Source organism: Thunnus maccoyii, chromosome 18, assembly GCF_910596095.1.
Source record: "Thunnus maccoyii chromosome 18, fThuMac1.1, whole genome shotgun sequence".
Taxonomy (NCBI): domain Eukaryota; kingdom Metazoa; phylum Chordata; class Actinopteri; order Scombriformes; family Scombridae; genus Thunnus; species Thunnus maccoyii.
The window spans coordinates 4,716,673-4,740,713 of record NC_056550.1 but is presented as its reverse complement, the minus strand read 5'-3'; the positions used below and the strand labels follow the sequence as shown (position 1 = coordinate 4,740,713).

General features: G+C 37.2%; 2 protein-coding genes across 3 annotated transcripts; both read left to right on the top strand.

Annotated features, from left to right (window-relative positions):
* Window positions 1-1,256: 1,256 nt before the first annotated feature.
* On the top strand, window positions 1,257-3,292 carry LOC121883696 (cytochrome c oxidase assembly factor 3 homolog, mitochondrial). Its single transcript, XM_042392122.1, has 2 exons — window positions 1,257-1,485; window positions 2,429-3,292. The coding sequence occupies exons 1-2, from the start codon at window positions 1,317-1,319 to the stop codon at window positions 2,533-2,535; spliced, it is 276 nt and encodes a 91-aa protein (XP_042248056.1). The 5' UTR covers window positions 1,257-1,316; the 3' UTR covers window positions 2,536-3,292.
* A 162-nt stretch (window positions 3,293-3,454) lies between these two features.
* On the top strand, window positions 3,455-14,705 carry LOC121883694 (C-type mannose receptor 2-like). 2 transcript variants are annotated; one of them, XM_042392119.1, is made up of 5 exons: window positions 3,455-4,303; window positions 8,860-8,989; window positions 11,311-11,635; window positions 13,755-14,047; window positions 14,129-14,705. In XM_042392119.1, exons 3-5 carry the CDS (start codon window positions 11,338-11,340, stop codon window positions 14,315-14,317), a joined length of 780 nt encoding a protein of 259 aa, XP_042248053.1. In that variant the 5' UTR covers window positions 3,455-4,303; window positions 8,860-8,989; window positions 11,311-11,337; the 3' UTR covers window positions 14,318-14,705. The 2 variants fall into 2 exon arrangements, with proteins under 2 accessions (XP_042248053.1, XP_042248052.1); XM_042392118.1 differs by lacking the exon at window positions 8,860-8,989.
* The last annotated feature ends 9,336 nt before the right edge of the window (window positions 14,706-24,041 follow it).

Genomic DNA, 24,041 nt, shown 5'->3' with positions numbered 1-24,041 from the left:
GCATTGAAATAGGTTATCATCACCATAATCATTCTTCCTGTTCATACTGACCATTAGAAGATCCCTTCATAATGCACTTACAATGGAAGTGTTGGGGGCCAAAATGCACAGTCCTCCTTCTGTGCAAAAATGTATTTAAAATTTTATCTGAAGCTAATATGAAGCTTCAACATCCAAATGAGTCAAATCAAGTAGATATCTTTCAATGTTACAGTCTTTTTAGTGCCAAAGTCCCTCTTTTTGTCACTATACTTCCACCACAGCTCAACAGGTAAACGCTGTCTGAGGAAACATAAAGAGGGAATTTGATGCTAAAAAGACTGTAAATGTGGCAGATATCCACTTGGTATGACTAACTCAGGCTGATGAAGCCTCATATAAGCTTCAGATCAACTTTTAAATGTATTTTTGCACAAAATGACTGTGTGGACATACTGTGGATTTTAGCCCCCATCATTTACATTGAAAGCACATTCGAAGGGGATCTTTTAATAGCCAGTATGAACAGGAAGAATGATTACAGTGAGGAAAACCTCTTTCAGTGTTTCAAGTCATTTTATTCTCCCACATGCAACATAATGTATTGTAACATACATACAATACTATTATCTTTAATTTTCACAGACATTTCATAAACGAGTATACAAAACTGCTAAACTATTGACTAGATGGGCCATAATTATATTTAGACAGTTAAGACATTAAGTAAATAAATACCAAATGAAAAAAAAAACATCTCACTTAACTATATGAATAGTGGGCAATGAAATAAGTATCCAAATAAATCAGTTTCTGATAGGCTAAATACATATTTGTTTATTAATTTAAATCTGGGTCATAATTGTATTCATAGACTAGACAGCTGAATAAATAATTTAATAAATTGGCAATGAAGTGAATTAATAATTGATTATATATATTAAGAAATTAAACAAATAAATATCAAATAAAAATACACCTCCCCTTAAATCAGGTTCATAAGTAGGTGATGAAATGAATAAAAATTAAGAAATATAAATAAATATAAATAAAAGTAAGAAAAATAAATATGTAAATAAATCAGTATCCACTGACATAGATAGGTTATTATAAAATTCTGTTCCAACTATGTGTTTTAATATATATTTTAAGGCTTTTTCATGGTGTGTTTATTCCTGGATGCTTGTTAAGCATTAGAGGGAGTAGAATATAATTTTTAAAATAATCATTTTAATTTACAGTCAGTACTCCAGTACAGCAGGTGGCGATATGCCTCTTTTTTCTTTCTTTTTAGTATGTGTCCCGACTCATGTGAGCAGTTGATTATCTAAACAGTCATGGCGGAGAAAGGAGCAGAAACGTCCCCTAAACCAACATTAACAGCGGCAGAGAAACAGCTGATGCGCAGCAGACAGCAGCTAGACTACTGGAAGAAAAATGCCGCGCGGGTCCGCAGCAGAAACCTGATGACCGGCCTGGCTATCGGGGCGTTTGTGGTCGGCATGTGTATCCTTTATTAACCTATATCAGTATAAAGGAATTGACATATCTTCTGTAAGTCTTATTTCATTTACATGAGGTCTATATTGGCTTGTGGGGCTGATTAAAAAAGAAGAGAAAGAAAAATGCAAATAATTATTCTAAGCACACCAAGCAAATTTTAAATACTGTCACGTGTAGCGCTTGGACAATATGTAATTTATTATAAATCTATATATTGGAATAAATTTATCTACAACTGATGATATTTTTTCTAATCAGTTTTGATATTGAAAACAGTGCGTGTCTTCTGTGGTTCATCAATTTATCACATTTATTGTCCACGAGGGAGCGCCAAAGTATTATCCATGCTGATGATATGATCTTGCACAATACAAACCTCAAAAAGTAAAAAGCAACAAATTGTTTGTCCATCAGCCTATAGTTTTGTCAGTGGCTCAGCAATTTCCTAAAACAGTTGCCTCTTCAGTTTTCAGCAAATGTTACTCAAACAGGAATAAATTCTGAATTTGTTGGGGATCATTTCTACCAGTTACTGATTGACAGGCTTCTTGGGATATACTTGTCTGTGCAAAATTCTTTTTCTTAACAGGTGAGTTCAAATTTTTTCGAGTCTGTCCTAAAACAATAGTGGTCAGGTATCATATATTATACTTTTTGAGTGGAAGTAATCTTTTTATGCACTAATATGTCCTTTTTCACAGTGTAAAAAGTGGCATTAATGCAACACTGGTCTTTTCCCACAATAATCTGGCGCCTGTTGGGTAATTTATTGTCATCCAAATGCAGCAAGGGCAAAGAATGAAATAACTTCCAGGTTGTCAGGTTAACAATCTCAGGGAGAGAGCAGAGCTGTATTCGGAAGTGATCGTCTCTACACAAAACGATGTAAATCAGGTACACAGCTGTTTTGTGTCATCATGTTTTCCTTTAACCTGTAGTTGTCCAGTTAGCTACACCATCCTGTCCGTCAAACAGGAGAGGATAATGGAAGAGCTGGATGATGATGCCAGGATCCACATCATTAGAGGGCCACGGACTGGCGCCAACTCCTAAAGACACTGAACATGAACTGTCCTGTTCATGGCTCCTCACCACAGAGCTCTGGGGCATTACGTGTGACATCCATAGACTGTTTGGTGATGATTTATGTCTGCAGAGGAACCTACATATTACCTGCCACTCCAAGTGATATAAGGATGTTACCTTTTTTTTCATCAAATCTGTTGTCAAAATTGATGATATCTGAACTATCTTCTGCTGCTCTGAACATTCATGTTAACATATTTTGAATCTAGTGTAACCCCTTAGATGAGGAGAAAAACCATAACACCAAACCCCATTCAAAAATCTTGCAATTTATTATCATTTAGCATGTTAGCAAAATTACAGTATGTACCTGATAAATCACCTAAAGCCTTTTACAGATATTTTAAAGGAGCCATTTCTTAATTTATTGAATTGATATCCAATCCATTAAGCTGTTCTAGTATCAATATCAGCTCTTCAGTAAATGCTCCTCTCTGTTCTCTGTGGTGTAATCTGGTGGAAATAACAGAAAAACCTATTCTAACATTTGAAATGTGTCTACTACTCGTCAGATTATGTGTGGTGTGATGAATTTAAGAGTAGTTTTTTAAGTTAATAAAAAATGGTGTAAATTTAAAAAATATAATATTTTGTGTTTTAACTGACAAGCAAGTTATCTCAGGAGACAGATTGGTCAATGGAGTTCAGTGTGATATTCTCTCAGTCTGAAAAATAAAATTAAGTATATGGGGTTTAACATGTACTGAACCTAAGTGAAATGGAAGCAGTGTTTATGAAGTCAGTGAATCTGTTTTCAAGTTGTTTATGTTCCAGAAAAGTGAAATATAATATTGTTAAGAATGCACAAGTTGAATCATTATTAGACTTGGAAAAACACAACTATGCTCCTCTAAAACATACCTTTATGGACAGGCCTGAAGCTCCCAGAGGTTTATTGAAGAGGAACTAAGGAACTTGCAGAGCCTTGAATCTTCCTTGAGATGAATGCAATAATCCATCACAGCAAGCAGTTAGGTCCTGAACAGAACAAATGTTTTAATGCAAGAAGTGAACAAATTCACATGATGCTTTTCAGTATGTCCATGTTTGTGTTCCAGATTTTATTTTACAAAGCCTCCTTGAATGCACCATTTAAGATTCCAGACATGTTTTAAGACATATAAACCTTAACACTATTAACATTAACAATTACATGTAAGACGATCCTTATCTTTTTTAAGAGAAATCCTTCTTATAACATTTTGTGCACTTCAGTCAGGATTGGGGAAAGTGCAAAATTGCTTAATAGAACTCTACCACATGCAGCCAGGCCAGGCAATTTACCAGTCAGTGACCAGTAGCTGAGATGGACATGGCAGACACACACCCAGTGTGTGTAATTGTTTGACCCTGAGGGTCATACCTAAAAACATTTGTCATGATTTTAATTATGTAGCTACAATAACTATGGCCTTTTTTGAAGTGATGTACCATAAATATTCTGGGGGAACTCATTCCCTTTCTTGTGAACACATGCTTTCTTAAGGTTAAACAAACATTTTGTCCATAGGTGTCCATCCAGGTGTACTGTTTGCCTCCTGATGTCAGAGGTGGTGGATGGTTTTTGCTTACTGTGATATTTGGTGGATTCCTGCTACCTCAGCCTACTCCATCTGATGTGTTTGAATCAGCCCAAGCCAGTGAGGAGGACACTCTTGGACTTTGGATTGACAAATGAGATCTTGTATATCCTGGAGTATTCTTGCTTACAGTACATCCTTGCTTACAGTACATGGTAAGACCTCAATCCTAAATATATTTGAGAGTAATTGGTGCTTTGGAGTGAGAATACTGACAGATCTGAATATGTTAACTCCAAGGAACACCAACAACACAAACATAATTCAAGGAGATGAGCCTAATATTGTAACTATGGACATGCTTAAGGGCATGCTGGAACAACAGAAAGAACTATGATGAATTACTAAAAAGAGAAGAAGCCTCTGTTAGTGCTTTACTCAACTGATCCTGGATTCAACAAATAAGAGAGCTGACTCCCTGCTGACTGAGATTCAAGAGCTAAAGATCAGTCTGAAATACTCTCAAAAAGATATTGATGAAATAAAAGATGATCAATTATTCTGCTGAGGCTAAGGATCTCGTAAAACAGGTCCTTGAAATCAAATCAAAGCCATTGGATTCAAATGACTAATTTGAGAGGTTGGATTATCTGGAGAATCAAACCTGGAGGAACATTCTAGTCATTGAAGGCACCACAAAGCTCAAACTGGATGCACTACAGAGATAGAGCATGCACACAGGAATAGAAAATTTAGGGGTAGTGCTGGGAAGCCAAGTTCAGTTGTGGTTAAGCTTTTACACTTTAAAGACAAACAATTTATGACAAAGGCAAGGGCTAATCTCAAGAGCACTTTGGTGTATATAAATGAAGACATTTCAGATCAACTGCGCAAGAAGCATACTGAACTGTTTTGTTGTATTTGTTTGTTTATCAAATGGAAAATTAGATGAATGATTAACCTTGTCTCTTAATTTACCAAAGAAGGGTTTAAAAATTGTGCATCTCAATATATGCAGTCTTAAATATAAAGTTCATGAGGTGACTTCCTTACTTAAAAATGAGACTTTTCACACACTCACCATTTCAGAAACTCTCTTAGATCCATCAGTAGATGTAACTGAAATGGCTGTCAGGATATAGTGTTTTCGGAAATGACAGAATCAGCTATGGTGGTGATGGTGTGGCAATATATATCCAGAATAATATACATGTTAGAGGGCATCTTTTTACTTCAGCTATTGAGGCCCTATGGATTCAAATACATTTACCTCACAGCAAACCATTTCTCTTAGGGTGTTGTTATAGACCACCAAGTGCAAATATTCAATACTTCGAATAAATATATGTATAATGCTACAGAAGGCTACAGACTGTGATAGAGAGATTTATTTTCTAGGTGACCTGAATATAGACTGGCTCTCAGCAACATGGTCATTGAAAAGAAAACTGAGTGATATTGCAAATGTATGCAACTGTGCAGGACAGAAATCAGCAACCTGTACTGACCACATCTTCACTAATGTGAAAGAAATGTTCTCAAAGGCTGTGTCATGTACAACTGGCCTCAGTGATCATGATTTGGTGGTAATTGTCAGGGAAGCCAAAGTTCAAGTTGTTTTCCAAAGATCTTCTAAATCTTTTTGTGAGAATGACTTCATTAGGGACATAAATAAGGTACATTGGGATAAAGTGTGCGCAATAAATAATGTGGACACAGCACACAGCAAACTATTTACAAAAATGTTTTTAGCAGTGGCTGATAAACATACCCCCATTAGGAAATTCACAGTTAGAAAAAGAAAAGCACCTTGGATTGATGAGGAACTGAAAGCCTTGATGGCCCAGAGGAATAAAATGAAAATGTGTCAATTAAGTCTGGCAATACAACGGATTGGAAGTCATACTGTTCAGTCAGAAACCAAGTGACAAAAATAAATAGGAAAAAGAAAACAAGGTATTATTAGGATATGATAAATTTAATTAAACATGATGGAAAGAAACTGGAAAACTCTAAATTATATAATGGGTAGATCTGGGGATAATACACCGTCCTTCATAGAGTCAGATGGCACCTTCATTACAAAACCTCAAGATATTGCTAACTATTTTAATGAATATTTTGTGGGAAAGATGAAGAAACTAAAAAAATGACATAACAATTTCAGATAGCAATTTTTCAAAATTAATTGATGGCTATCTTTTGAAAAATAGATTGTGAATTTGATTTTCTGCCAGTTTAGCCCTATTGCATTACCCATATGCCATATTTTAAATTGAAGTTTACAGGAAGGTGTATGCCCCCTTTCATGGAAAGCTGCAAAAGTTATTCCTTTACCTCAAACAAGAAGTTCATATTTACAGGTGCTAATAACTGGCGTGGTTAGAGCTATAATTTTACTTATGTATGCATGTATGTGAAAGCATGTGTATACATTTATGTTCTTCATGTGGACCCCAGTTAGTGTAGCTGTTGCCTTGGTAACAACTAATGGGGATCCAAATAAACAGTAAACAGTCATATTGCTACATCCATACACACACACACATTATTTCAGAGAACAAGTCAAGGTGAGTGAGTGAAAAGACATCTGTTTGTCAAATACAGTGTTTTGTTTATCACTGACGCGAGGAGGTATTTGAATGTGTGGGTGTGTGGAAACACTCAAACCTGGCTTGTATGCAGGTATATCCAGTAGATTTTAAAGACAAAATTGATTTGATTTAATTTATTGATTGGGCCAGTGTGCAGTTTTAAACATTAAAGATGCATTGCACCGGAGTTAGCTTGATGCTAATTTGCATCCGTAGTCCCCCACAATCAAAACATACAACAGCACAACAACAAACAGTACAAAGCAAAAAAAAAACAAACAAACAAAATATGTTGTATAAAAATGTTGTAAAAATGTTGTATAAAAAATAAACACTGGTCACTCGGATGAACTATAAATATAAAAAGCCTTTCATAAGTGCTCAGTACATAAAACTGACCAGTGTGAATCTGGACACTCACTTTCAGAGAGCCCATACCAATAGACAGCCTAATTTCACACATCAGTAGGTTCCAGGATGGCAACATCAGCCTGTCAGGCAGTCACCACTTTGGTCCAGACTGAAATATCTTGACAACTACTGAATGGATTGCCAAGAAATTTTGTACTGGCATTCATTGTCCCCAGCAGATGAATCCTATTGACTTTGGTGATCATCTGATGTTTTCACATATCCAGGGAAATAACTCAACATCTGCAAGATGGATTGGCACAAAATTTCTGACAAATTCTGACATCACCATATCAGACCAATATTCTTTTTGCCTGCTTTCTTTGAGCCAATCAGTCCTTGGATGCTGTTGTCTAAATATCACTGTGATCCTGTCATTCTGCGTTTCAGACCTTCCACCACCCTCCTATCACCACCATTACCTTCAGGGTGTGTGAGGAGGTTCAACTGAATGAACTCTCACTTTACCACCACCAGATTAGATTTGAATCCTGTCCTATCTCCTAGCTTAATTGTCCTATGAAATGAAGACTTGCTTGACATTGGTTTCTTTCTCTGTTGCTAACCTCAATAGATATTGGTTTACACTATCAATTGATCTCTCCTTGTTACCTTGTTACCTTGTTACTGTAGTGATCCCCTTACTTTTTGCACCTCTAGAACCACTAGAATAGTTTTGATTCAATTGGAAATATTTCCTTAACTATTGGGTGGATTGGCATGAAATTTAGTACACGCATTCATGTTCCCCACAGGATGAATTGTGATGACTTTGGTAAAATTTTGACTTTGTATATTTGGTGATCCTAAGTATTGGACAAATTTAATAATGGCACTAGAGGAAAAGGCTCAATTGTATTTTTGTGTTTAGTACTAAATAAATGTTAGCATATGAATGAACCATTGCATATGCTGACTGTTCTGGCTGTCATCTCATAATACATACTGGTCATGCATGTTTATGGGTAAATGTATCATCATATGTAAAAGCTGATTCACAGAATGCCTGCATCACAACAGATGATGTTAATTCCAGGAAATAGAACAGATCATTACTATATGATCATAATTAAAAAGCCTGTGTTCTCTAGTTTCCTTAGTGTGACCAATAGTAACACATCCACAGAAGCACTCAAACCTCACATAGAGAATTATCTCTTCAAATATTATTCCAGTTGTGATTTTGAGTATGGTTAAAGTGGACAGCTTTTCCACCACAACATAATGAAATAGAACTTTTGCATTGTTCATTAATTGTTTTTGGGCTGTCATTCCTTTCCAGTAATTAGTCTCCATTGTGAACTTGTACTGTATGCCAACAGACAGATTTACAAAGGAAAGGAAAGGAAGGAAGTAAAGGAATATTTTTTTCATCCACTGACTTGGTACCGTGACCTCTGACCTTTGATATTTATTATAATTTATCAGTTTTTATATTCTTTACTCTGTCATTTCGGCAGATCTGGTTCTCTATTGTTCGCTAAATGTGCTGTACTTCCAAACTATACAGTATAACAGCAAGTAGCATGGGGTAGTGGAAGGCCTATGCCTGTCTCAAAGGACTAAACAGCAAGTGCTAAGCTCTGCTTTGCATGGCTGCTGAAACACTGCAAGGATATGTCAGGAGAGGACAGGCAAGGTTAAAATGACTGGGGTTACGGGAAGAGAGAGAGAAAGAGAAGATGGGTGGCTTGCAACCTAGGTTAAAGGTGACAGGATTACTCTGCACATCAGCTAGCTTTTACACATTGTTGTGATTGGTCTAGTCTATCTTGGCTGTGATTGGTGCAGTCATGATGCTGTGGAGGCAGCCTGAGTCAGCAGGCCAAACAAGTATCTGACAGACTTGGACTGAGAAGCATCAGTAGATGAAAACCCAGAGAAGCGACATCCAAGGTGAGTGCTACTGTAGAAACATGACTGGCAAGTTGGACAGAGCTAGGCGCTAACTGCTGGGGCAACGTGTTACACACACATTTTAGCCTGTTAATAACACATTGCCTGAACTTTAAATTGCTGCCATCCATTTTCCAAGGCAGCTTTTTGGAATGCAATAAGAAAATCAACCTGCCGAGACTTGAAATCTGCTTGAGATATCACACTGTTGAACAACTTGTTATCTTTATTTTCTTTATTGGCAATTTATTTTCTTTATTGGTAATTTATTGTCCTTATTGGTCATTTTCAAACTGTCATCCACTGCTGCTTGTCATTTGTAGAATAATTATTTACATCTCTTAAGTGTATATATACTGTGTATACATATAGTGCAATACCACAGTGTAAAACTTCTCATTTTCAAGCAAAAATCTGCCACTTAAAACATTACTGAAGAACGTAGTGTGTGGTAGAAGTGGTGTTAGCAGAAAAATTTTGTAAAAAATGAAATCACTCATTATGACGAACTGCATATTTCATATTCTTAATTATTGATACATTAACGCTTACAGCAATGCATTATTTATTTATGATTGCATTATATTTTCATTTCCAAGTTAAATGATGAAATGCTCCTTTATAACCCATCCTTTACAAAACACATATGGATAATTGGGTCTAATTAAAATGGATAATATATAATTAATAATGTTAAAATCTTTAACTAGTCTGTTTTACTTAGTTCCCAAAAATCTATCAATTGTTATGTAGAATCTGCAAAGTCACTAGTAAAAATAATGTGTTGGAGAAAAAATTAGTACAAGTTTTGAAATGGAAACACTAATTAAATGTGTGGTATTTAATTATTTAAAGGGTTAGTTCAAGTTTCTTTTTTAGTCAAATCTTGTCATTCAGATAGTTTTGGCTTTATGTGTCATAACTTTTTGGTATCATACTCTGAAACTTCCGCCTCCACAATAATACAACGGAGATGAATTGAACTTTGTTTTGTAGCATTCTAAGCCTTAAAACTGTAATTTGAAAGACTCAGAAGCAATGTTTTGTCTTTCAAATAGCACGTTCTCAGTGTCTCAATTATGTAATGTGATTGGCATTTCAGTGCAGCAGTTTAGGAATTCCTGTAAGCATTTATGAGCTGATAAAATGAAGATGATTTATACTCATTCAGTCCTCTGATCACAGAGCAAGTAAATTGTGAGTTTTAAAAGGGTACAAGTGAAGGGGCACAGGGGCTGATAGAATGGTTTAACCTTTTGAGACCCATTGGAATGAGCAGCCTTTGTCTGTCCCACTGACATGATGGTTGAGATCAGGGTGTTATCTCTAATTTGAGCAGTATAAGTAAACTATTACTGTTGGCTAAATAAATAGGAGTAATAGTAACATTAGTTAACTTTGAAATTTTGAAACATTAATCTCATTAAAAAAGTTAGATCAGGCTTCCAAAGAAGTAAACACAGAAAGGAGCAAGAAATAAAACATGAAGGAGTCTGATTATATTGTATATTTTGAGTATCATACAATATTATACAATTTCATAATGCCTGTAATGCACAGTGATTCTCGAATAATAACTTTAAAATATGACCAGTTTTATGATGGTGAAAAATGACTGCAACATTAAATAACTTACGAGTTGTTGTTAACATTACTTTCTGTTTTCTGATATTTTGATTGTGCCTTTTAGTCTCTAAAATTTTATTATACTACTTCTATGTTGCAACAGACTGGGCAAGAAATTTTTGGAAACTATAATTCACCTAAATCCTGCAATTAAAACATGATTCTGGTGAAGTCTCATTTGGATGTCTTTTATTAAGAATTACAGCAATCCTTTCTCAGTGTAGGAGTCAGAGTAAGATGCTTTCCACCTTTATCCGGGGTGTAATGAAGGCCTAGAAAACGTGGAAATAATGTTCTAAAAGCTCATAGTGAAAGCTTCAAACAGTAAGTACAGTATGGCGAGAAAAGACTTACTCATTACCCCAATAACCACTACAAATACATGTGTTTACTTGTTGATTCAGTTTTTTTTACAGGCACGACAATGGATGTATTAAAAGGGGAAGGGCTCTCACTGATTTTTGTTTGTTGCCACTGACTGTGACGCATAGCTTAGTAGTTTGCCAGCTGAGTGATTTAGTGGCTTAGTGTCGATTAGATTGGATAAGATTTTAAAAAAGTAAAGTAAAATGGTTGCACTTCTGCTGAAAAATAATAACAATCTATCTCTCTGCACAATAACAGCAGATTAGCATGTAAAGCTACCAAGAACACTCAATAAAAAATGCTGAATGAAAACATGCATGTGACTGCAGGTATATGGAAACCCTCCTGTGGAAAACATGATGATGAAAATCTGGATTCTTATGCCCCTGCTGCTCCTGCTTTCACCTGGGTGTTGGGGTTGGTCAGGCCTGAGAACTGCAAAGTACATACATTACCGTGGCAAGTTTACCTGGAGCCAGGCACAGAGCTTCTGCAGGCAGCAACACACTGACCTGGTCACCATCAGAGATGAAATAGAGAATCTGGACTTTTTACCTGGCCAGGGCTGGTTGGGTTTGTACCGAGCTGATTCAACCTCTAAATGGAAATGGTCCAGAGGAGATGAGATCGCCAACTTCACCACCTGGAAGGGCAGTAAGTAAGGCTTGCTTGTAACTGAGTAAAGAATATAACTTCAAAATGATTTTGTAGATTACACCTGATTATTTTTTTCACCATACAGTGTTAATATCTGTGCTATCCACTTAGTAATCCTTTTTTTATTTTATATTATGAAAATGTAAAAAGAAAAAAAAACAAAAACAAACAAAAAAAAAACAAAATCATTTTGCTGACAAAGAGACAAAAGTCAAGCTTATTTCTGATCCACCTTTGCCTGGTTACTCCACTGATTTAGTATTGCTCTCCTATAACATTGTCGGACTCATGAAGAACAGTTTACAAAAAAGAATCAAAATTGATGCAGGAGACCCAGAAATATCGTTATTCTTCTTCCTTGTCAAAACCTAGCACCTACATTACCCACAATGCTGCTCTCTCTGGAGCCAAAAATGTTTTATACAACTTTTTTTCACATATGCAGTAGTACTTCCAAACACCTGTAAACAGACTTTGATGTGTAAAATCAGTGGAGTTTTCTTTTTAAAGCAGTTGTTGTGTTCCTCAGGCCACAGGTGATCCAAACACACACATCTGTTCTTCCACATTTGCCTGAACCATTAATTGTGTGTTTGGCATTCCTGCATAGAGGAAATAGTCCCCTATACGTTTCCAGCATGCCTGGTTATGCAACTCAGACGTTCTGCTTTGTTTATTCAGTACACAGGACGCAAAATTTTGCTGTGTTTGCTGTCATTTTGGCACTTGTTAATTCCACTTCCTAATGCAGCATTTGGTGGATAAATGACAATTAGTGTTCCATTAACATATTAAAGATGGAGTGCGGACTTCTGTCTCCCCCTTCTGGCAGTGAGAGTAATTACAAAAACACTGTCAAAACACGATTACATTATAGGCTCTACTATTGCCTACTCCATCATTACTGTTGCAGCTGTAAAACAGTGGATAAATTGTTTTGAGCATCACACAACCCCCACGAAATGAATCAGAATTTGATCCATTCGGTCCAATAACAAGTCTAGAACAGCCACACGATTAAATTGTTTTATCCCCCCTCAAGTTGGCAGCAAGCTAACCGGAAGTTAGCTGGCAGAAGTCTGCAATCATGCATTCATCCAGCCAGCACGGGAATGTCAAACCCAACACCAGATTAAAAACTCTGGCATAATGTGAAATACAGAGAGATTTATCAACAGTGATAGGCTTAATCAGCATTATGGCAAGGGTTTGAATGTAAAGGATGTTTAATTATATGTAAAAGTTCTGCACTGCAGGTTTATGGAAAGATTGAGAAAGTTTGCACTGACTTGAATTTGGCTTTTTCAACATTTAAACAAAACCATGATCATTTCCATAAAGTGTTTGCCTAAACAGTATGTGGGATGGAGAATACGAATCCCGGTCTCTGGTTTAAAGCCCTGCTCTTTGTACACACAGTCATCCACCCAGACCACTGTCCTGTGATTTCTGTGAAGTGTGCAGTCGTCACAATTCTTGGATTGTAGAAAACCAAAACCTTGCTCATGAACATAGTCCCGGCAAGCAATTATGTTTCCTCCAAAATATTTTTCGCAAACCAAGTTAGCAGAATATGTAGACAGTTACCTCAGTGATGCCATGTATAGTGAGAAAGCTACAGACACATTTATTTAACTATGCTGTTAAAGTTGCCATGCTGCCGTCCTGCATAAGTGGAAGTTCTGGTAAATTAGTTTTCAAAAAAACAGATCAGGATTTAATACAGCCAAGCAACAAAAGTGGAAGATACTGTAAAGTTGTGAGCGCAGACACTCTAAATGGCACAAGCTGGAATGAAAATGGGACATCTTTGCCTTAAACAGGATAAGATCAGAGTTCATGTTTGCCCTAAAATAACCTCAGAGCAGCACTTAAGCTAACCAACTGCCTATACCAAACAGTTTTAGCATAAAAATGGTTTGACTTTGGTTCAAATCTGGCTAGGGAACTACCTTGTCTCCATCTCTCTCTCCTCATTTCTTGTCAGTTACTGTCTCTATAAAGGCAAAAATACAAATACATTTTTTGTAATGTTTTAACTAGACATACAGTAAATGAAGTAAATATCTGTAATGTGACTCCAGTCAAGCACTCCCATTTTTCATACCTCTTGCAGATGAACCAGACTTGGATGAAAACTGTGCTTATAAGAGGAAGTCTGACTACGCATGGCACAGCCATCCTTGTTCTTACACACATACTGTCATGTGTTATGACGAGAGGCTGGTTCTGGTGAAGGAGCAGAAGACATGGAAGGAGGCATTAGTTCACTGCAGGGCTCTGGAGGCAGTGGACCCAAATCAGCCAGCTGATTCCTACCGGAACCACCGCTACGACCTGGCCACCCTACTCACTCCAGATGACTACAACTTTGCACGAGAGAAAGCGCAAGAGGCTACCATTGATGAGGTAGGGTAGTTTTCTACAGTGTGCGTGTGTAACTGAGCTGCTCCTCCTCTGTGTTTATGTCTCTCTGCTAAATGTTGGCAGGTGTGGACGGGCCTGCGTTACCTGGCTGGTCAGTGGTTGTGGATAAGTGGAGAAGAAGTGCAGTATATGGATATTCATGGCTGCCCAAGTCAGAGGTTCTGTGGTGCCCTGGTGAAAAACGGCACTAGTTTCCTCAAGATAAGAAACTGCAAGCAAAGAAAGTACTTCTTCTGCTACAAGAAGCCTTAAACACATCTATCTTAAGAAAATCTCATGCTTAAAAAAGTTTGCTGTACTTCTTCCTCCCCAGTTTGTGTCTCATGTCTGTGATCATGGCAGGGGCACTAAATGTTTCCTTCCTTTCCTCTCCATGAAGCTTTACTATCAGTGTGAAGTTAGCTTGATATTGACCAGCAAGTGGATTGTCCTTTCAACTGTTTAATAACCTTGAAATAAAAGTGTGTTTGACTTATTTATGACTACTGAAAAAATCACACAGTTGCCTCTTTCAATATCTTAGAAATTATTTTCATGTGAATCAACATTTTCCCCTTTTTCTATAAACTGAAGTCAGAACAAAATCTAAATTTATGTAACATATAAACAAATATGTTCTCAAATATTGAGAAAATGGTTGCAAGACTGTCATTGATATAGTTGTACTTTTATCCGTAAGTATTTGAAGCTGGAAAAATATTCACGGACTATTCAACATCAAGTTACCATTTTAAATCTTACATTAAACTTTTACTTTCTTGCACAGAAACCTTGAAGCTTCATGAATTATATTTTCAAATTAACGATATGTGTAATGTGGAAGGGATCTCTTGTAGTGATGAAACCACAGAGAATTATTGCCCAGTTCTGAAGTCTCCCCTCAGCTCAACAGAGATTTTTTTTTAGCAACATTAGCTTATTGTTTTGGTCTTCTGCCTTGCAAAATCTGTTCATACCAACCTTTTGTTCCAGCAGGCAGCTGCTGTTAGTGTACAATCTCTGAATCTTTACACTAACTGCACAGCACCAAGTGGAAGACAGAAAAATAAGTAGCTGGTGAACATAGTGGAGCATTTAGCAGCTAAAAAGCCAGATATTTTCCTCAGGAGTTGGTAGAGACCAAAACAGAGCTAAAAGGGAGTGAATGATGAACTTACTTCCATGAGCTGGACACAAATACAACTCCACATGAAAGCTAATGTTTTTCTGTATCAGCTGGAAGCCTGAATAAATAAGTCTTTGCTAACAATAACAACTTCACAGAATGATGTGTTTTCAGCTTGTTCTGCAGCCACAAAGTAGCCACAAAAAACACAAAAAAAATCAGTGAATGTTGCTTTAAATATCCTATATAATAAATCCTCTAACAAGCAGCGTTGTTGAATCTCTGAGCTTATTGACCAATAAAATGGGCTCAGTCAGGACTCTGTAGCTGATTGGCTGTATGTTGTATGATGAGAAGTTGACACATCCATTAGCTCTGTTAGCTCCGTTAGCTCTATTTCTGCTTTGGGCTGTTTTGAGCTGCTTTGTTTCTCAGAGTTACCTGATAAAACAGTGTTAGAAATCCCAGCATGCAAAGGCGTGTTCAGATTATAAAGGTTTTTTTTTTTAACATTACATGGCAAACATAATTAGAATGCTCAGTTCTTAGACATTAAACTTTAAAATTGTAGTGGTAATCTTACAAAATGTTATGTGATTTGAGGGACCTCCTGTGTCAAAATCACTGTCAGGCACCTTTCCCTGTTTGTATGAACTGCTAAAATGCTGTTCCAAATGATCACAGAATTGTTTGGACTTTGGAGTTAAAAAATCATCCTTCTTTTTGTCAGAGCAGGGTGATTTTGGTTTCTCAGAGCAGCTGTGCCGAAACCATTTGGAAACTTTCCAGCATGGCCACAAGGGGGCGCCATGAAGCTTCAGGAAATTGTCCATTAGGGGGATGAGACACACTTCTTCTGCTTCAGACTGCTATGTCCTCCATGGAGATTTAATTACCTGCACCTTCAAGACACTGCCTCTCTGCAGGGATCAATGAAATGTTCTCTGAAAATGCTGGAATGAACCCTTAACTATCATTTGTTATTTACCTTGAGAAGAGATAATGTGTGTTTTTTACATGTCTGTACGTGTATTTAGATATATCAATATCATGGATTTTTCCCACAGATCTCTGGTGTTAAGTGAGCATTTCCGCCACATCTGACTTTGAGTCGAGAAGAGGAAAGAGAGGAAAATCAACGTGAGCCTGAAAAAGGAACTTGGTATAGCACCCAGCCTGTGTGTGTGTGTGTGTGTGTGTGTGTGTGTGTGTGTGTGTGTGTGTGTGTGTGTGTGTGTTTCTAACTGTGTGTGCATTTGCCTACTTTGGTTTGGATGTAGAATAAAGCTAGAAATACAGAGTTGAGAGTTAAAAGTCAGCCATGCATGTGTGGAAAACCACGTTACTGAAAGTAGACTTCCCCGTGTGTGTGATTACTGCAACATAGAATTACATGAGGCTGGTCTGGGGTTGGATGGGTGTAGACAACTGAGGTCGACAACACATCGAGTTAAAACAGTGTGGAGTTTTAGCCAAGTGACCTGATTGGTCAGTCTTGCCCTAGCCATGCTCAGAACTCCCATAATGTACGGCTCTCCCGTTATGTGGTGACCAGGCTGCTTGTTAGCCAACTGTGCTGCTTTCTGCTTCACGACTGGAGAAAACAATACACGTGTATAACCAATGTGTAGAAGCAGTAACCCACTAGTGGGCGCTTTACATTGAGCTTGATCGAGAGCGAGATCCAGCTGCAGGACCCGGCTTTAAAGATACGCCCACTTACAGACATACATACTTTGTCTAACAGTGTCTTTTCAGGTCCAAACAATGCACACGGACAATAGAAGACACAGCTGTGAAACAACATATGCCTTGTAATTATGTAGCATTGCAATTTCAAATACAGATCACAAAGTCAGACAATTTATAAAAGGCTTTACTTTTACAGCATTAAGAAGAGAAAGAGACTTAAACATCTACATATGTACAAAGCACTAAGAACGTAGAACAACAACAAGCTGTTCCTCTGGTGATTTGATCCACAAATATGGAGGAGAGTAACTACATGATGTTTCAAATTGGAACACCAAGAAAACCAGTTTCAGATCATCTGTGTGGTCTCAAAGTTTCATATCTCACAAGCAGGACAGTACTCTCAAGGAGATCCATTAGTCCTAATATATTAATGCAAATTGTTTGCTACCATTTTTAAAAAGGTTTATTTATGCAAAATATATATGCTAATGAAGACTGATCAGGCTTCATGTAAGGAAGACATATGAGGTTAATACTAGACTTGACTAGAATTGATTACAAAGATTTGATAAGGCCTTTGACACTGATAACATGATTTCATTTTAAAGAAATTCTCTCCTTTATGCCATAAGAACAAAGTATTGATCTATTGTTTTTCACATAATGTGTGTATAAAAAAGATATTAATAATAATGCTTTTTGAAAAAGTGCTGAGTAATGTTTACCCAAAACTCCATGAGGTTTCTCATGGTACTTCTCAAAGATTTAACATTTCTGAAGATGAGACGTCCTGGTAGCCTGTTGGTTAAGAAGCATACTGTGACTGCGTATGTACCCAGTTCAATTTCAAGCAGGGGACCTTGCATGCCATGCCTCTTTCTCTCTCCTCATGTCCCCTGTCCATCTTCACTATCAATAGAGGCTAAAATGCCAAATTTTCTGTTTTTTTCTAGTTATGGAAGTCATGACTATTGATTTAAAGGTGGCAGATTTCATGGGGATCTCAATATGTTGGAAAGAATTTAGATCAAGTAAAATAAGTTAGAAGGCGGTAAGATGTTGAAAAAAATTCTGTGGAATAACCCCTTAAAGATACTGTTAGTTACTTTGGTGTAATTGTAAGGATAGATGAAATGACAAAGAAATATTTAGAATTACAATCTACATAATTGTTAAAAGATGAAAAAAACATTAATCTACAGTTAATGATAGATGTGTCATTATGTGGTTGAGTGTTATTATCAAAAGCAGAATGAATACCAAGATCTGTATGTTTTTTCTGTCTCTTGATTCATCTCATTATGTTTTTAAAGATTAAATGAGATAATATATAATTCTACACAGTGGAATAAAGGCCACTATTTAAAAAAATAATTCATTTCTAACATTTGAAAATTGAGGCCTGGAGGTCCTATTTCAACATTTAAATAGTACTTTCAAAACTAAAAAGCTAGAGTGGTATTTGAAAAACAGTGTTGCATCATCTGTCCTATTTACTACATTTGGTTTAAGCCATTTGCAGCAAGTTGCTCTCTTATTGTGAAGGTCACACTTCTTGTTGTCCTGTGTTCAGGAACACTGCAGAACACCTGCGAGACCACAGGCGCCACTTCCCTTTACTTCTTGCTAGTGTGACTGGCACCTGTGCTGTACAGCAATTGAAGCAAAGGATGGGATTCCACACTAGCATTCACCATGTAAACTAGGATCATGACACAACTGTATTATTATTTTTCTCTTTTGGCTTTGATAGTGTGACAAATTGTGACATTTTATTTACTTCACTGTCATGCAACACCTGCAAAATCACGAGTTGCTGAGAATAAAACATGAAACCTGAGAGGTATGCAGTACATAATGTAAATGTACAAACTGTACAGACAATTGTATCTTAAGTTAGTTAGCGGTCTGCTCTGTGGTCTCCTTCAAGTAAGTGTGAACACAGTAGCTACACAAAGATTAGTCATGACCAAATGTGCAATTCACTTTAACTGGTTCTTTTCTGATGCAAAGAATTAGTGACTCTACTTTTTCTTCATATCTAATCTCCTCAGTCTTAGGTCTTTATTGTGATGTGGGCATGACTAGGCCACTCGGAGAGTCTGTTTAAAACATAATTGTGTGTGAGGATGTCCTGCATAAATATGTATGCCTCTGCATGTGTGTAACCCTATATCCACAGCAGCATGCCTGCCCATGCTTGTCTCTAGGTGTTTGTATAGGCAGAGGTCAAGTCAGTGTAACTTAATGGACCTGCAGGTGTGTGTGTGTGTGTGTGTGTGTGTTTAAAGCTTGGGTGGTCATAGAGAGCCATTAAGTCCTCCAGGAGAGTTTAAATTACCACAAATGTTGTAGAGAGCTGTAGCATTGTAGTATAATTGTAACTTGCTCCTGTCACATGTGCCGTTAAAGCTAATTGAACTGAGTCGATCTGAATGAAGATAGGAGAGGTGTTGCAAGGAGAGGAGCAAAAAAGTCTAGAGGAAAAAAGCAGCTCAGAGCAGCAGAGGAAAAGAGGAAGGGAGAGAGGGAAAATTATTAGAAAAAGTGGGCTGGAACTTCAGGTATGCTGGAGGCAGGCACAGACAGGCTGGCTGAGAGAGGACGTAAGAGAGAGAGAGAGATGTAGAGGCAGCAGTCTGAACAAAAATAAATCAAATAAATCTATTTTCACATCCCATCATAACTGAGATTTGTTTAATTGCTGCAGGTTAGACATATGAGTGCGTTTTTTGTCCTCCAGGTTTTACTTTATGACCAAATATCGCATGAGTGCTCAGCGGCATTGTGACACTGGATTTTGTCACGTAAACCACGACTCCACCTAAATGTAGACATGTGACTTTTTAATTTTTTAAAAAAAAACACAAGAATTAGTCTTCTGGCCTCTGTGATAACTCAGTGCATGTCAAACATAGCAGCTATTATTGTGCATCAACTTAATAAGGTAGCACACAAAGCATCCAGCATGTTACAGTAAGTATTGTAGTATGCAAAAACTGGGTAAGAAAAAAACAAGTGTAAATGTATAAATAAAAAAAACAATGTTTGATGAGGTCTATTGGCTACAGTATATGTGTATACATTTAGTTGCCAGCTTTGTAGAGCTGTTGATTCCACTCTCTGTCATTTTCAATAAAAAGGCTGCAGTTGCTGTAGTTTCATTACCTGGTCACCTCATATTCCCCTGAGCTTCAGTGATGAAACAGCAGTGTGAAAAAGTGATAGCTATGGTCAACCTTTGCATACTGTAATCTTAGAAAACAAAGTGATTCTTCTGATGTGTAAATATCAGTCTTTTGTGCTTTTTAATACTTTTTACCTCATTGGAAATGCAGCACTTCATTTTGAGCAATGGTGGAATATAACTAAGTATATTTACTAAAGTAGTGTACTTAAGCACAAATTTTAGGTACTTGCTCTTCCATTTCATGACTGAAGATTTGACATACAAAACATATGATGGGCTCATAAAATATTTTTGCATTTTTACAGATAAAACTACCCAACAGGACTGTATATAAAATAGTTAAAATTAGCTCCACCTTGACATAAGTAAACTTACACATTGATGATCAGTATTAATGATCTAGTAATAATACATTAGCACTTATTTGGGGCCAATATTCTGCATTTAATACTTTTACTTTTGATACATTTAAGTCCCTCTCCACTCAGAAGTGTGTTTTGCTTATTGTTACTTCACTTGTTCAACCTTCACTGTGCAGAGTTTGACACTAGAAGGCTGTTTTCATGTTCGTCTGCTGAAGGTGGAAAGTTTTAGGGGTTTGTGACATCACAGCTAGTTTGTAGCCAATCACGGTCCAATATGCAACTTACACAAGTATGACATGGAAACCTGAATCCTCCAGTGCACAGTGCAGTGCACATACACTGTGAACAGACTTTACAGTGAAGGAGGAGACAGTTAAACTTTTGAAATGAAATATATTTACATATTCATAAATGTCATTTTAAGAATTTATAATGACGTCATTGAACTTATTCGTGTACAAACCATATCAGACACAAATGATTAGTCTTTTATATATGCCTTCAAACATGTTTAGAGGATCTTTAAAGGGGCCCTCTGGAGTTTTCTTGTACACAAACAAAAGTTATGTCTGCGTTCACTGTTGCTCATCAAAGTTCATTGTGTGTAGCCTATACTTGTGATGTACAAACATTTGCAAAACTGACTTTTTGTACGTACTGTAAATCCTGCATTGTCTACATCCATGTTAACTGGCCTGCAGTCTTCTTCTCTGCCATTATTGGCATGTTGTCGTGTTTCTCGGTACATTGCAGCCACCTGTAGATCCGTGGAATATATGAAATGATTGGTGGGAATGTGTATCGCACCATTTGCTTTCACAACAACTGCAATGCAAGCAAAACGGTGGCCCACTAATACAAAACTGCTTCATAGCACTACTAGAGTTCAAAAACTCCACACGGAACTTTTAGGAATTTTTATTAACATTTTGAATGTAGGACTTTTACTTGTAACACAGTATTTCGACATTGTGCTGTGGTTAAAAATCTGAATACTTTCTCCACCACTGATTTGAGGATCTTGCAGGGAGGATGACTCAATTTTTCCATTCCATTCACTGGTTAGTAGCCTGCCTGTACATTTTTTTCATCTGATCAATTCAACAGGATAACTATGTAGCACAGTCACTATGGTGATCTAAACATACAGTACTGTATGTCAGCTGTGCAATACCAGACAGCCTGGGTCACAGCCACTGAGCTACTAGTAAACAGGCCCCAGGACCCAGCTAGGCCCCCTGACCCTTGATGGATGGTGACACTTGGTGGCTGACAGCAGCAGATCTTAAAGTCTGGTTAGTAGCTTTCATATTTTACACAAAAAATGCTGGAAGTCCAAATGGAAAACATTGTGAACTTAAAATAAATGTATTTCTCCAGCTAACAGAAAGCTACTTGATTTTGTCTGGTACTGTTTTGCACATGTTCATTTGTTTGTACATTTTCTTGGTGTTACTTTTATTGTCTTACCAACAATAAAAAGCACTTCATCATCATTAGGAACTCAACTTTATCTTGAATTTGTGAATGGGGAACAAATTTAAACAGTGACAAAAGGCTATGCTGATATACACATGATATATACTTGAATACACACTCAGATGAATATGCACAAGCATATTGAAATCTTGGGAGACAACTTTTTTGCAGCCTTGACACATGGAAACACACACGGTCAAAGAAAGTTCTAAACTTGACAATAGAAACACATTAAAAGCTTGTGAAGCCATTTGGCTGGCTGGAAGCTTGGGCTGTCTCTCTTCATCCCACATTCCAGGAGAGTTCAGGGAGAAAAGACACGCCCTGTGAGAACGGAGGAGAGAAGGAGGGAGGTAGGAGGCGGTACAGTATATACGCTCACCCTCCACTCTCACACTTCAGCCATGACAGAGTTTTTGGATGGAGGGAGGAGGAGGAGGAGGAGGAGGGGTGACGTGTTGCTTCACTTACCAACTTAAAGGCTTTTGTCTGGACTGTTTGCTTTTTCAGATCAGCTGTTTTTAATTATTCTCTATAATCTGTAATGTGCAGTGATGAATCAGTAATAAACCATCTGCTCCCCCTGCTACATTTACTGTCTTGATATTCTGTCTCTCATTATGGAAATATATAAACCTTTAGAGTAAAGCTTTATCTTTATCTGCTGCCTGAGGTGTGTGTGTGTATGGCCCAGGGTCCTCTTTCTTTCATTTATCATCCACCTCTCGCTAAACCTTTTTAATTTCTTCTTTCCTGACAATACGACCACCAGCTCCTTCATTACATGTTACACATTTGAGCATTATATTCTCTTCATCTAGCAGATGCTTTGGGCCGAAGTGACTTACATTCCTCTCCCACATACACACACTGGGAGCTTTCTTTCCTGAAGACACAATATGTGGACAGGAGGAGCAGGGAAGCACCAACAATGCCATTAAAAGTTCCACTCTATAACCTGAACTACAGCTGGGGTTTGATTTTGAGGCTATGACAAAGATGAAGTCTTCAAACTCTCAGATGAATTTGAACTAAATTGAATCACATGAAAATGATACAGAAGAATTTCACATTTGAGGTTATGTTGCAGCCATAAAACATGTCTTGTGTTTAAAAAAAACCTTGAAACACAGGAACAGGAAGACAGAGTATAAATGTGACAAGTCGTATACAAAGCAAAAAGCAAAAGCTGCTCTAATCAGTATTTGTAGCCATGGATGGCAATGATGGTCTGTTGGTCGGTCCACCACTTTGGTCCAGACAGAAACTGTTTGCAAACTATTTCACATTAAGAACTTCGTATGTAGATAATATGTCAGTGTTGTGTTCACAACTTATTCTTCTGCCCCTAGTGTGCAAAAAATCAATAAACAGAGCTTCAAAGTAAATTTGAAGTCAAATATAGTGACCTTTTCATAAAATATTAACTTGAATTTCTTACCAGTGTTGTGGTTTGCTATTACGAAACATTTAGGTTAACACCCTCCAGAAGTGCCTGCTCTTATCTCAGTGTAATGGATGCCACACTGGCTTGATTTCAGTGCTACACAGGAAGTGATGCTTTTCTTGTTTGTAATGAACCGAAATGATAAAAACAAAGTCATTACCCTTCTACATGTTTTTCTCGAGCCAATGTGATCTGCAAACACCATACAGTGCATGTTATTGTCTGATGTCATCAAAAGTGACACAGACTTCTGACCCTCTACCTTGGAGTCACTATCAGTTTGGGCAAGTTACTTGAAAATTGTAATCAATTACTGATTACACATTGTAAAAATATTACATTTCTTAACTCACTCCTTAGCAGCAAAAGTAACACGTTACATTACTTGTTACTTTACTTTTGTCACTCTGACATCGGCTCCCTCAAGGTTGCATCTTTGGTATTTATCATATGTAGAAACAGAAAATGAGACATTTGTGGTTTAACAAGTAGGCAGGAGACAGTTTGGAAGAATTTACTGACCATCCTACAGCTAGCGTTAGCGTAGCCTCAGTGACTACACAGTATTGCCGAAATCCCAACCTCAGTTGTACTAGTCACACATCCTTCAATTCTGAACTAGTGTCAGGTGACTCCTGAATGTAGGCGTGTCTATGGCTAATGTTAGCAAGCCAGCTAGGAACACACATGTGAAT